Source organism: Ptiloglossa arizonensis, chromosome 7 (genome assembly GCF_051014685.1).
Source record: "Ptiloglossa arizonensis isolate GNS036 chromosome 7, iyPtiAriz1_principal, whole genome shotgun sequence".
NCBI classification, from domain to species: Eukaryota; Metazoa; Arthropoda; class Insecta; order Hymenoptera; family Colletidae; genus Ptiloglossa; species Ptiloglossa arizonensis.
In genome coordinates, this window is record NC_135054.1 from 20,528,835 (window position 1) to 20,543,842 (window position 15,008).

Consider the following 15,008-nt stretch of genomic DNA (forward strand, 5'->3'; position numbering starts at 1 on the left):
AATTGGAAAGATTCGGGTGTAGGAACGTTGAAGATTAAACGAAAGAGGAATGGTAAAATTGGAACCATCCGGGTGCAGGAACGTTGAAGATTAAACGAAAGAGTGGTGTTAAAATTAGAACGATCGGGGCGCTGAACGTTAAAATTAGAACGATCGGTACAGCATCGGAGTCTAGAAACGTCGAAGACTTAACCAATGGAGAATGTTAAAATTAGATCAGTGTCTGATGGTTTTAATAACGATATTGCAGTGTCTGCTGAGAATATCAAATGCTCAAAGGTCTACCAGTGTTTCCAGAAACTTTGAGTGATCACCAGGTGAAGAATAATGGATTGAGTCAACTGGTTGAACTATCATTTACTCAAAGGTATGTATCTTGAAAAATAGTACGCTACATTACATGGTTTTATAGTCTCGTGATTCTAATATTGAAATTTCAGTGTATGCTGAGAATACAGAGTGTTCAAAGTTTACTTACGAGCTGAGTTTTCTGAAACATCCGGTCTCCAGGTGTTGTTAAGTCGTAGAAGCTTTATAACCGAAAGGTGTGTATCTTAAATTGGAATAATAAAATTGAATCGTTGTCTCGTAATTTTAATATCAAGATTACAGTGTCTACTTGTCTGCTGAGAACATCCAAAACCTATACACCAAGTGAGTTTTCCAAACCAAGATCTACAAGTATTGTTAAGTCATCGAAGCTCCATAATCGAAAGGTGTGTATCTTAAATTGGAATAATAAAATTGAATTATTGTCTCGTAATTTTAATATCAAGATTACAGTATCTACTTGTCTGCTGAGAACATCCAAAATCTATACACCAAGTGAGTTTTTCAAACCACTATCTACAAGTATTGCTAAGTCATCGAAGCTCCATAATCGAAAGGTGTGTATCTTAAATTGGAATAATAAAATTGAATCTTTGTTTCGTAATTTTAATGTTAAGATTACAGTGTCTACTTGTCTGCTGAGAACACCCAAAACCTATACACCAAGTGAGTTTTCCAAACCACTATCTACAAGTATTGCTAAGTCATCGAAGCTCCATAAAAAGGTGCGTATCTTAAATTTGAATAACAAAATTAACTCATCTGGTAATTTTAATATGAAGATTACAGTGTCTGCGTCCAAAATCTCTGTATCCAGAACCTCTGCACGAGTGAAATTTTCCAAAACATCGAGCTCTCTTCAGGTGAAGAATGCTGGGTCGTTGAGTCGCTTCGTTGAAGTACCATTCCTCGAAGGTGTGTACCGTTAAAAGAGTGGTTTGCGTTTGTACTCCGTAAATGAATCGATCGCAGATTGAGACGTAAACAACAAGAGATGGTGTTTGTTCGGATGAAAGTGGAATGGACGGTGTCTCTGTTGTGCCTTCTCGCGAGTGGGCTGATTCCGAGCGGTGAAAGCGAGCAACACCGAGATGAGAGGGATCTGTATCCACCGCCTCTTGTTTATCCTTTCGGCGGCAATTTCAAGGTATTTATTCACATCTCAGCGGAGAAATCGACGAGAGATTCGCCCGGATAGCATCGAACGGCTCTCAGGATTATTAATTTTACCGTTAGGAAATCGCATTCGACGTTTGTCGGTTAGTTTGCATCGCGATAATAATTGTTCCCGGTAAACAGGTGTTCCGGATTCACCGAACACCGCCAAGTAGGATATCTTATATCGAAATTAATTTAACAACCGATCGGGATACACCTGGGAACCCTCGCACTGTCCCGTTTGCCAGCCGACAGGAAATTAGCTTCATCGTTTAAATGAAACTTCTGCGACATTTTACTACGCGGTGTCCACTCGATCCTCGGGGGAAATTATTTTTAACTCGTTCGTTGCGCGGACTGTGTCCCGTTTTTAAAAAAAACGACGAAAAATGTTTCTCGATTACTCGCGCGCCCGTGAATTAATTAACGTTCGAATTAAACAATTGGTTTTCTTTCTTCTTTTCTTTTTTTCTGGCGGGGGGAAAAATGTACGCTCGAACGGGGTAACATCGGTGTGTAAAAATAAATCTCGATCGATATCGCGAATTACAATTCGGTGGAGCAAGTACTCAATGTAATCAAACCGCGGTATGATAGTTTTAAAAGCAATTGCTTCTCGATTGGATATGAATACGGCAATATGGCTACGGTACAGGACGAAAATGGGAGAATTAATTAAATTCTCCAAAAAGGACAACACCGGTAAAACAAATATTTCGAATGTACGATTAATATCGTTACTTGGATTTTCATCTCTCTTCGAGTTTCTTCCAAATACATTCTTTTACGATGTTTCTTCTTTTTAAGAATTAATTTCTTCCACTTTTATCAAATTCTACGATTACTATATTCGTACACTTTCCTGAAAGCTTTGTAGGAAGATACAACAAACACATATTCCTTAAAATACAAAACCACATTTTCATTCAAACACACGATTACATTTTCGTTCAAAAGTGCCCCAAAGTCTGACCACAATTATTCAGGAATTCCCCTCCTAAACACTAAATTGTTCAATAAATTTCTCGTTTCTTCAACATTGAACACTTCAACGTTTGAACAACCGTAAATACACAAACTAATCGACAGATCTACGCGAAACTTCGCACACGTTCGTCAAACACTAACTTCGTCTTTCAAAAAATAAAACAACTAACCCAACAACTCTATTTCTTATCGAGCAACCTATTACACCGCAAAACAATTGTTAATCGATCAATTTACAAACACCCAATACTACACACCGATCGTTCGACAGAACATAAACCTAGAAAGAACAAAACTTATTTTCCATTGTGCGAGGAAAGTCACGAGTTCGCGTTTCGCGAATTAATTAGTCGGTCGTTGAACGCGATACCGGATGCAACTTGATTCGAGGAATGGGCGGAAGTCACCAACCGGAAAAGGAACACGGATCCTGGTCGGTGTTCGACGTTGCTCCGTGATGCAACAAGACTTGAATCGTGTTCGTCCTCGTTGGTAAAAGTAGCAGGAACTTTAAACCGAGATGAACGTCTTCCCAGTCTCGTTCCAACGGCTCGGTCCGCGGCTGATAATTAACTGGAGCCTTATCTACGGTCTCCTCTCAAATTTTCTAATTAAATCGCGAAACTCTTTCTGTAGTTTTCACTCTTCCTTCCGTCGAGTAAAGCGTCCTGATGGACTGTTTGCCTTGGCTTCTGCCGTTGGCCCGGGCTCTCTCAATTACTCGGGGGGCCCCCCTCGGTAACGAACGGTAACTTCGAGTTTAAAGGTAACCGAGGGGGAACAACGAGGAGAGGGGGGGACAACGAATCGATACAGAGAGCACCTCCACGGCCTGTTTCGCGCGACCCTCAAGGTGAAAACGAAGGTTTGCCAAGAGGGGGACCACTCCTTCGGGAATTTCGAAACGTTGCTAATTTTACGACATCGATTATCGAGCTATACCTGAAACGATCCGGTAATTGTTCGATAATGGTTAGGCGAGATTAGAGAACAATATCCAGTAATTCGTGAAAGCTTAGAAAATTTTTTTTTGAATTTTTATTGCATTCGAAGTAGGTAGTCAATTTGGAAATATCGAGAGACGTTGCTTCACGGTGTCGGGATTAAAAATAATAAATTACGAGGGACAATATCCAATGATTCGCGAAAGGAACGAAGATTTTTTTTTTAATTTCCATTTGTTGAATTATTGAGCGTCTTATTGCATTCGAAGTAGGTGGTCAATTTGGAAAAATCGAGAGACGTTGCATCACGGTGTCGGGATTACAAATAATAAATTACGAGGGAACAATATCCAGTAATTCGTGAGAGCTTAGACAATTTTTTTTAATTTCCATTCGAAGAATTTATTGAACGTCTTATTGCATTCGAAGTAGGTAGTCAATTAGAGACGTTGCTTCACGGTGTCGGGATTAAAAATAATAAATTACGAGGGACAATATCCAATGATTCGCGAAAGGAACGAAGATTTTTTTTTTAATTTCCATTTGTTGAATTATTGAGCGTCTTATTGCATTCGAAGTAGGTGGTCAATTTGGAAAAATCGAGAGACGTTGCATCACGGTGTCGGGATTACAAATAATAAATTACGAGGGAACAATATCCAGTAATTCGTGAGAGCTTAGACAATTTTTTTTAATTTCCATTCGAAGAATTTATTGAGCGTCTTATTGCATTCGAAGTAGGTAGTCAATTAGAGACGTTGCTTCACGGTGTCGGGATTAAAAATAATAAATTACGAGGGAACAATATCCAATGATTCGCGAAAGGAACGAAGATTTTTTTTTTAATTTCCATTTGTTGAATTATTGAGCGTCTTATTGCATTCGAAGTAGGTGGTCGATTTGGAAATATCGAGAGACGTTGCATCACGGTGTCGGGATTAAAACTAATAAATTACGAGGGAAAATTCTCGCTCGAAAAGCAAACAAAAACGAAGAATGAAGGATAAAGGAACGGAGAATCTCGGGTGATTTTTTAATAAAAGAAAAAACATGTTTATCTACCCGGTGTTCCCCTCGAACATCGAGAATAATATTGTTGGGAGGTTGAACGGTTGAAAGCACTGCCGTGAGAGCCGAAGACCGATCCAAGGGGACGTTTCTTCCCGACACTTATCAAGAGGACGAAGAAAGCCCGAGCAAATAGAAAGAAAATCGCAGATGTTGTTTAAGAGAGGCAACGTAGACCAAACAGTCGCGCATACGAGGTCGGGGCGGTGAAGTCGAACGAAGAGAAGCGAGGAAAACTTTGGTGAAGGAGGTTGTGGGACGTGTTCGGGTCGATGCACAGACAGAAGCTTGGAGAGCAGCGGCACGTCATTACAATTTGTCGTGCGCCAAAAGGGCTAGAAAATCGACGACGTCTGATCGTCGTTCGTTTCTACCGTGACGGTGTGTTTGATTATCAGATTTTCGGAGCGGATGGTTAAGGGGGAGAACGACGATGGCAAATATTTCGATGCTCGAACGTTTGAAAGGGGTGTCAGGGGGAGAGGATTGGACAAGTCGAGGCGAAATAAAATTCATCGTTTCTGGGTCAGTGTGTATCTAAACACGCGGAGCTGCACTGCGTCAAAAGCGCAGCTTCAAAGTGAGAAGGAACGCGCGAGGAAACCCGCTGAAGAGACCTGCAAAGAAGTGCGACGACTTTCAATTACTTCCGTGTCTTCGCTTGAACGAGCACGTGTCCCGTGGACGGACACCTTCCACGGTTCTCCTCGGTACAGGACAATTAAAAGTTTGAGCGCGCGTCAAGTCGCTTTTGTGCGATGGACGTTGGCCAAACTTAAAGTGCCGGACCGCTCTGAACGCGGATAAATTGTGGACGCGGGAGTTACCTCCGATGGAGGAGTTTCGACCGGGAACTTTGCTCAAAAATTACTCCGTACGGACCACCATGAAGGCAGGGGGGAATTGAGCTACAATTAGGGGAGAGAAAAATTCGAGACGGGGACCAGATCGCGATTTCGAAGTTTTAAATATCGTGGCGAGGTGTTGGAAACAGGTTTCGATGCAAATTATCGTTGAGTCGATAAACAATCTTTTTTATCCATATTTATATTATTTCTTCACAATTTTTCTGCACAGAGAATGGGAATCATACTTAGATCGAGAAGTGTGCCAAAGTTTTTCTAGGATAGTCGCACACTACTCTGATTATTGTCTAAACAAATTGAGTGTATACACTTTCTGTTAATTCTACTTGAACTTGGGTTAGAGTAGATTTTTATCCACATGTATATTATTTCTTACAATTTTTCTGCATAGATAATGGAAACGGTACTTAGATCGAGAGATGTGCCAAAGTTTCTCATACTTGCATGCTACTCTAATTATTGTACTAAATAAATAAATTGTGAGTATACACTTTCTGTTAATTCTATCTGAACTTAGGTTAGAGTAGATTTTTATCGACATGTATATTATTTCTTACAATTTTTCTGCATAGATAATGGAAACGGTACTTAGATCGAGAGATGTGCCAAAGTTTCTCATAGTTGCATGCTCCTCCAATTATTCTACTAAATAAATAAATTGTGGGTATACACTTTCTGTTAATTCTATCTGAACTTAGGTTAGAGTAGATTTTTATCGACATGTATATTATTTTTTTACAATTTTTCTGCACAGATAATGGAAACGGTACTTATATCGAGAGATGTGCCAAAGTTTCTCATAGTTGCATGCTCCACCAATTATTCTACTAAATAAATAAATTGTGGGTATACACTTCCTGTTAATTCCATCTGAACTTTGGTCAGAGTAGAAAAGATAGAATATTTAGTTTCTAGATACAATATTTAAATACGTTGATTGTCCCCATTTCTATAGTTTATATACACGTACACACTTTGTTGATTTTCCCACGTAGTGCAAAATGGTTAAATAACTATCCAATCGGTCTTCTTAATACAAACACGATAAAAAAAAGTCGTTCCCGAGCCTCGTGGTGCTCCGATCTCGTTCGCGAAACAATCACAAGCATTCCAGAGTCGATCAACGAGGTGGCTGACCATATACCGACATATACTACTCCCTCGGTCGTGTCTGGTCAGCGCGGGCCGATTCCACTTGCGAACAGTTCTCGTAGATATATTCCTGTAAATACGCTATAAATATCCATATAACTGAGTATAATGAAAAACGTTCCAGACGTACGTATCGAGTAAATGTTTATAGTCTACCCTGTGATATAAAAGTGTGAATAAATTCTACAAACGCTTCCAGAATTTCAAACAAGCAAACGAACAGTCGGAGAGATCAAGAGTGAACAAGTCCCTATCAGAAACTCTCGCAGAGTTCCACGTTTAATATTTTACCAAAAATTCTTCCCTTTCGTGCATTTAAAATATTTCATCGCAAAAGGAACGTATTTTCGTAACTCGTAACATTTCGTAACGTTTCGTCGATCGTCCAATGTTCCACCACCGTGGCGAAAGAATTCTTCCACGATCGCGGCTAATAATTATTTATCGATTCTCCGTTGGACGCGATGCTGCGATTTAATTGAACGAGCGACGATAATCGTTCTGAAACGGCACTCCGTTCGCGCGTTTAACCGCGCCACATTTTTATTCCCCGCCGTGCCTCGAGGCACGTAAATACGGCGCTGGTTCACGGTGTAAGCACGATTTCTTTCTCCAGGTGAACGCGAACAGGGCCATTTTCGCTGTTCGTTTGATTCCATTTCCCCTCAGACTTTTCATCTCATTACGTCCGGCGCGTTTATCCTTCCACGGCCACGGTTCAAAGACGAGGCGAATCATCCCGTGGTAAACTCTCGATTCAGTTTCTCCACGACTTTCACCTTCCCCGTTTTCTCCCGTTGCTGGAATTCTTTACACCGGCTAGCAGAAGTTCCACGTTAACAATTCCGCGAAGTCGCGGCCGAGAGAACTCTCTCCTCGCGGATCTTCTTCTTGCAATTGCTTTCGCAACGAGAGGAGGCCGACAGCAACCAGTTATATTTAATATGGACGATACCTCGATCACTCGTTAAATATAACGGAGTATATTTATAAATAAGTATAAATATGGTAACTCTGTTACCATATACCGTTTTATATAATTTGAAACATATAATTTAACGTATTTGTCGGAACGTTAGGAAAGAATAGTCGTTGACCGTTTACATATAATTTAAAACGTATAATTTAACGTATTCGTCGGAACGTTAGGGAAGAATAGTCGTTGACCGTTTACATATAATTGAAACATATAATTTAACGTATTCGTCGGAACATTAGGAAAGAATAGTCGTCGACCGTTTACATATAATTTAACGTATTCTTTGGAACGTTAAGAAAAAATAGTCGTCGACCGTTTACATGTAATTTAACGTATTCTTTGAAACGTTAAGAAAAAATAGTCGTCGACCGTTTACATGTAATTTAAAACATATAATTTAACGTATTCGTCGGAACGTTAAGAAAGAATAGTCATCGACCGTTTACATATAATTTGAAACACATAATTTAACGTATTCGTCAAAACGTTGAAAAAAACATAGTCTGCGTAGATTGTACATCGTGTTTCGATGGTATTTTCCAGAATCTCGATGTAATTAAGTCCGAGGTAGCCCAAGCGAGGAAAGTTTAGCGAAAAAACGTTTCCAGGTGAATTTTAAAACCCTCTCGAGATGATTCGAGTAACAATATCTCGCTAAATCCGAAGTAAGAAGTATAAGTGACTCGTGTAAGGGGTAAGAAATTTATCCAGAATATTAACACCATCGTTGAAGCATCGAGTAGGTAGAATGTCGTATCAAAAGTGAAACGTCCACTCTGTTTACACACGATGTTTCTTTTTAAGTAGCCAGATACTTCACATCGAGTATTTCGTAAAGTATCCTTCGCGAGATTGTGAAACCTCTGTAAAACGCACGATGAAAACTTCGACAAATGCACCGTGAACGCGACTTCCGAACAGGAATGTAATTACTGTGTTTGAACGGTGGATCGTCGCCGCAGTGAGCGTAATTTTCTTCGACTCGAATGGCAAAAAAAAGTCCGATGGTTAGTTTCAATCAACGACTTCGTTTCGTATCGTTCGATTCGCGTCCAGTTTTCTATTCCGAGGCCGTTTCTTTCGTCCACAAAGCGAGAAACGAGTCATGAGCATTATTGCGTTCCTCTTTTTCGCCACACCCCGTCCCCCGAGCCGCTCCACCCCCTCCACCCTCCACCCTCCACCCAACGTTGGGTTTCTTTGACGCCTGTTCGTTCTTCCCGGGGGTTGCAGATGCCGAGAAAAACCGAAACGTCTTCGTCAAACTTCCCGACGATCCGCCTTCCGCCGTTCCAAAGAAACCGAGATTACGTCTGCTTTTATTCTCCGGCTGTTTTACACGCTTACGTACTTTCGGTGATGAATTTTTTTTTCGCCCGGCCTCCCTTTCAAACGCCGGATCAGCCCCGTCTCGGACAAATTGCTCCATCGCGTATGAAAATGAACAGGGCTGAAAGTGGCTGAAACCGTTGGTGGTCGGTTTGTTTCACCCTTTCGTATCGAACAGAATATCTCACCTCGTTCGTCGATCGTTCGAGAACATTGTTTCATTCTTTCGTATCGATCTCACCCCGTTCGTCGATCGTTCGAGAACATTGTTTCATTCTTTCGTATCGATCTCACCCCGTTCGTCGATCGTTCGAGAACATTGTTTCATTCTTTCGTATCGATCTCACCCCGTTCGTCGATCGTTCGAGAACATTGTTTCATTCTTTCGTATCGATCTCACCCCGTTCGTCGATCGTTCGAGAACATTGTTTCACCCTTTCGTATCGAACAGAATATCTTACCCCGTTCATCGATCGTTCGAGAACATTGTTTCACCCCTTCGTATCGATCTCATCCCCTTCATCGATCGTTCGAGAACATTGTTTCATTCTTTCGTATCGATCTCACCCCGTTCGTCGATCGTTCGAGAACATCGAGCAAAAGTTTCCGCGATTCAAACACGAACATCACGATCCATCGTTAGGGGAGTTCTTTTCCAGAGAAGCTTAACCATCGAAGGGCACGGGGAAGCTCGATTGTTGGGAGCTCGAGGGAAGCTCAATTTACAGGGATTTTAAAGTAATTCGATCATCGTGGGATATGGTGAGACTCGATTGATAATTGCGCGATGACAATGAGTTCGATGGAAGTTCAGTTAGCCTAGGTCCCAGAGAGGATTGATTATCGGGAGTTTGAGAAAAGCTCGATCGTCGGGGATCCTAGGGAGGATCGATTGTTGGTAATTCAAGAAAAGCTCAGCTTTGGGGATTCCAGGGAGCCTTTGTTATTAGGAGTTCAAGAGAAGTTTAATTAGTTGAGATTTTAGGAGGCCTTAATTATTGGGAGTTCGAGAAAAGCTCGATCATTAGGGATTATAAGGAACTTCGATTATTAGGAGTTCAAGAGAAGTTTAATTAGTCGAGGTTCGAGAGAGCTTTAATTATTGGGAGTTCGAGGAAAGCTCGATCATTGGGGATACCAGGGAGCTTCGATTATTAGGAGTTCAAGAGAAGTTTAATTAGTTGAGGTTCAAGGGAGCTTTAATTATTTGGAGTTCGAGAAAAGCTCGATCATTGGGGATACCAAGAAGCCTCGATTATTAGGAATTCAAGAGAAGTTTAATTGGTAGGGTTCCTAGGAAGCTTTAACTATTGTCAATTCAAGGAAAGCTCAATCATCGAACGTCCCAGAAAAGCTTGATTATTGGGAGTTCGAGAAAGGTTGAGTTAGCTTGGGTCCCATGGAGGTTCAATTATCAGAAGTTCAAGAGAAGCTTAATTAATGGAGGTCCCAGGAAGACTCAATTATTCGTAGTTCAAGAGAAGCTTAATTAAAGAGGGCTCTGGAGAAGATCAATTATCGGGCCGTCAGAGCCATCACGAAGTACAATTTCAACCTTGGTGATTGTCTTTTGCACTCCCCTGCAATCACCTGTTCAAAGAGTGTTCTATTACTCCAAAAAGAAAACACTTGACCTACAATTATTACTAACCTTTGATAATGATACATAAACCATACGGTATAGATAAATATAACAAGTATAATACGAACAATTTCTTTAATCCAAGTTTCAAAAAGGATCAGGTAACCCAAAAAGAAAATCCAAGTTAGAACGAGCACTACAAGGTAGTCAATCGTACAATATACACAATCGTATACAAATACGTACAATCCACACAATTGTTTTCCTCGGTTGTTGCAAATCTTGGCATCGAATAAAGACGATAAATCTCTCCAAGTACCCAAAGTACACAAAATTATAATCTCGTTCCCAATATTTTGGTACTCCCAATTTACGATTCTACGTTTTCCACGAAACTCCAATCTCTACGACATCTTGGTTCGCATCGAACCGTGTTCATACTCATGCGTCGTTCGTCTGTGAAGCTGATCATAGGCCTCGCGGTCCCGGTGCAACTCTCTGGCAAGATTTTGGTCTTTGGCCAGAACTTTCAGTTCCAATACGCGTTGCCAGACAACGCGACCTTCTTCACGAAGTTCTTCCAGGACTCAACGTCTGGACGACGTCGTAGAAGCACGAGCTGGGACGAGAGGATGCCCATCTACGATATCCTCGAACGAGAACTCGACAGGTGAACGATCTCCATTCCAGTTATCCGGCATCGCCTGAAAATAATCGTTGTTCCAAGAAATTTTTTAACGCGCGAAATTAGGGTCATCGATAATATTAATTAACGTCACCCGCGGCACCTGGGAATTTGCAATCGCGAATCAATCGGTACTCGGCGTCGAATCTACCGACTGTAAATATACACGGGAATAATTAACGAATATTTGTAGGAATATTCGGGAGACTCGTCGTTTATCGTTAAACAATCGACGGATAATTGGTAAATACGATTGGCCGTCGATCGTTACATATTCTTGGACAGTTTATAATCGAGAACTTTTCACCCGGATGTGCAACGAAAATTGTACCTGTATCGTTGCAATTAATTATTTTAACGTTCGATCGACCCGCGACGTTACAATTTAATTATAGCAAACGTGTCGTGTTGTATCGTTTAATATTCGCGCGATCGGTACCAGAAGGATTGTTAACGATGCATTTTCAGACGAAATATCGACGGTAGGAGTTGCTTGAAGAAGGACATTTGCGAGGTTGCTGTATCCCCGATGAAAGACGAGGGATTGGTCGGAGAATTGTTGCATTTACTGCTGACGTAAGATACTTGAAATAAGTATACCTCCCTACTCGCGATGCACAATATTGCACACGCTCGTTTCCATAACTTGTATCGTGCTTCGAGAGAAAAACCAATTCTTTTTCCTTTAATAATTATCTTTCGTAATAAATGTTACTATATAGTACTATACACTAACATTTATTTACATCTGTACAGTATACTTGAACGTTTCGATAATACTATGGTCCCTTTGACAAAGAAAGAAAAAAGAGAACTTTGAACCTAAACCAGAAATTTCAACATTGTAAACCAGATGGCGACAAATTACTATAGTACTAGTTAGTATATAGTACTATATACTAACATTTATTTACATCTGTACAGTATACTTGAACGTTTCGATAGTACTATGGTCCCTTTGACAAAGAAAGAGAAAAGAGAACTTTGAACCTAAACCAGAAATTTCAACATTGTAAACCAGATGGCGACAAATTACTGCCGATTAACCACACCGTGTACGAAGTTAATTTTACAGCTACTTGTTGCTGTTCACTCCGGTTACGAAATATTTCTACCGCGAAGAACGTATTAACAAATCTTTCAATATTTCTTTTTTTTTTTTATTCTCGATTCCAGGCCAAATCAGGGGGATTTCACGACGATGGACGAAGAGTATTTGGAAGCGGAAGCGATCGGGAGAAGACACGGAAATTGTTCGTTGATTTATTCCGCGTGTCCGGCAGGCCTAGGGATTTTAGACCGAATTTCCAGCGTTCATTAATTAAGGATGCGCCATGTTCTATTATTAGGTTCCTTCGTCCCACGCTTTATTGCGTTTTCTCTTCATTTTCTTTCCCGACCCAGTTACACGCCTCGCCCTCGCCTTACGTCACTCTTCCTTTAGACGGGAATAAATCTCTTTCTACCTTATGTTTCACGCTGTTAAGCTCGCGTCAAATCCTATTTACGTTGCCGATGCGATAAAAGGACGAGTCTGTTCGTAACACTTTCTCGTAAGTTTCGTGCCAGAGGAACAACACCCGCGAAAGATTTCGAATTCCGTACCAATAAGAGACTCGGCAACCGTCGCTTAATAAATATCGCGCAACTGTTGCCGTTAAATATCCTTACGTGACCGTTTTGTTTCTATTTTTCCAAAATACACAATTTCTTCGTACACAGCGACGAGAAACGTGCAATTACTGCGAGCGAGGTTGAACGATACCTTCGAAAGAAAATTCACGTGCAAGGACAACACTACCGAAGAATATTTCATTGCACATGTATGTATGTATGTATGTATAATAACTGATCCGAAATCGACCGAGTTGCTCTCGCGTGTATTCAATTTCGAAGCATCAACGGTCTCTAATTACGTATATTATTCACTTAATGCGCCATCAGGAATCTATAGGTGTATGCCATGTTGTGTAATTCCAATAAATCAATATGATCCGATCGTTGGTGTCTACCCGGTGTAACGGAATTGTCGATTCTTTGATACCTCGTTCTCTTGAACTCCTCGTCGGTTGTTCGTCTCCGTTTCGCGATGTTTCGACGAGAGAAGAAACCGTGGACGAAGAAGCACAGCGGTGCGTGGTGATTTTATTCAGTCTCGAGATTAGGTTCGTAAATAGCGTTTCTGAGGGTGGGTAGTGGGACGATGGAAGGGAGCGCGAAATAATTGATTATTAAACGGCAGTTTTACGGTCGTTCCGGCTGCACGGTACCGTTCAAAACAGTCCGTGGCGCATGCCGGTTTAATAGTTGAGCGAAGTCACTTTAATCGAAGGTAGTTAACTGCAAAGGCTCCAATTGCCGTGTGACAAGTCGGTCCCGACTCTTGGGAGTTATTTCGTCGATTTTCCGCCACCAATTCCGCGCGAGCGTGTCGCTGCGCACAAAGTGGGGTTAAGTGAGTTTCGCCGAGTTTAATGAACTGCCTTGTTCGATAAGTACACAGTTACACGGTACGCGGGCCGGCTGTGACGCAGGAAACGATCTTTTAAAATCGAAGACCGTGCCAAACGCGCTAGGATCGGACGAGTTCACGGCCGAACATCCAGACGTCTTCACGGGAGTCTTCTAGGGGAATCTGTGGACCGGTGGTTCGTCCAACGGAGTCACGGGTGTCTCAGGACCTTGAGTACGCGAGAGAAGTAATTTTTTTGAAATTGGGGAAGAAGAAGTCTTCTTACCTGGAAGACTTCGTTCGTCCAACAGAGTCACGTGTGTCTCAGTTGGAAGATCTTGAGTACGCGAAAGAAATAATTTCTTTGAAACTAGGGAAGAAGTAGTCTTTTTACCTGGAAGATTCTGTTCGTCCAACAGAGTCACGTGTGTCTCAGTTGCAAGACTTTGAGTACGCGAAAGAAGTAATTTCTTTGAAATTGGGGAAGAAGAAGTCTTCTTACCTGGAAGACTCCGTTTACCCAATAGAGTCACGGGTGTCTCAAATGCAAAAGAAGTAATTTCTTTGAAATTAGGGAAGAAGAAATCTTCTTACCTGGAAGACTCCGTTTACCCAATAGAGTCACGGGTGTCTCAAATGCAAGACCTTGAGTACGCGAGAGAAGTAATTCCTTTGAAATTAGGGAAGAAGTAGTCTTCTTACTTGGAACTCTCGTGGAGTATACATAACCTTGAGTGTAAGAAAGAAGTATATTCTTTGGTTACGAGAGCGAAAATGATGTCTAGACCTAAATCGAGAAGTCTTATCTAGATCTCTCGTAAACGAATATCTATCTCAATTGCTTCTCGGCGGATATACGTGACCTTGGGTACAGGATAGAAGTGAATTCTTTGGTTATGAGATAAAAAATTATCGACAGAACCAAATCGAGACGTCTTACCTAGATGCGTCGTAAAGAAGTCTATAAACTGGAATTTCATAAAGGTCTCCAGTTGCTTCTGGTTAGATACACGAGCGACCTCGAGCATCCGAAGAAAGTCAATTTTTTTTACCTTCTTTACGAAAAAAAGAAATCACCCTGTTTGTTGTCAGACACGACTAGAAAAGAAATTAACTTTTGTCCAATTGAGTACGAACTTCAAGATCACTGTGACTGTCACTGTATTCGTTCGTTTCGAACAGAACGATGCAATTTGTACAAACTTCCGTATCGACAGTCCCTATTTTCCATTGACAGAGCTACAAGTGTTGTCCGTGATATTTGATGGATTCGGTCAGTCTCTATCCGCGACGTGTATCAATAAACAAATCACTCTTAGGGTACGCGATGTACTGACTCATCCGACACTTCGGGCAGGGTGTTCTCGGTGGTGAAACGGTGCGGGGGTGGAGCACAAGATCGTTTCGTGTTCCAGGCAGTTTAGGAGTTTACCGAGAGAAATTCAGGCTCCGCGCGAGAGGTACTGGCATGTTCCA

The 15,008-nt window shown here is 41.3% G+C and overlaps 1 protein-coding gene across 1 annotated transcript; it reads left to right on the forward strand.

Annotated features, from left to right (window-relative positions):
- Window positions 1-1,122: 1,122 nt before the first annotated feature.
- LOC143149493 (uncharacterized) lies at window positions 1,123-12,401 on the forward strand. Its single transcript, XM_076316907.1, has 5 exons — window positions 1,123-1,245; window positions 1,303-1,477; window positions 10,860-11,065; window positions 11,549-11,656; window positions 12,257-12,401. Exons 2-5 carry the CDS (start codon window positions 1,325-1,327, stop codon window positions 12,399-12,401), a joined length of 612 nt encoding a protein of 203 aa, XP_076173022.1. The 5' UTR covers window positions 1,123-1,245; window positions 1,303-1,324.
- The last annotated feature ends 2,607 nt before the right edge of the window (window positions 12,402-15,008 follow it).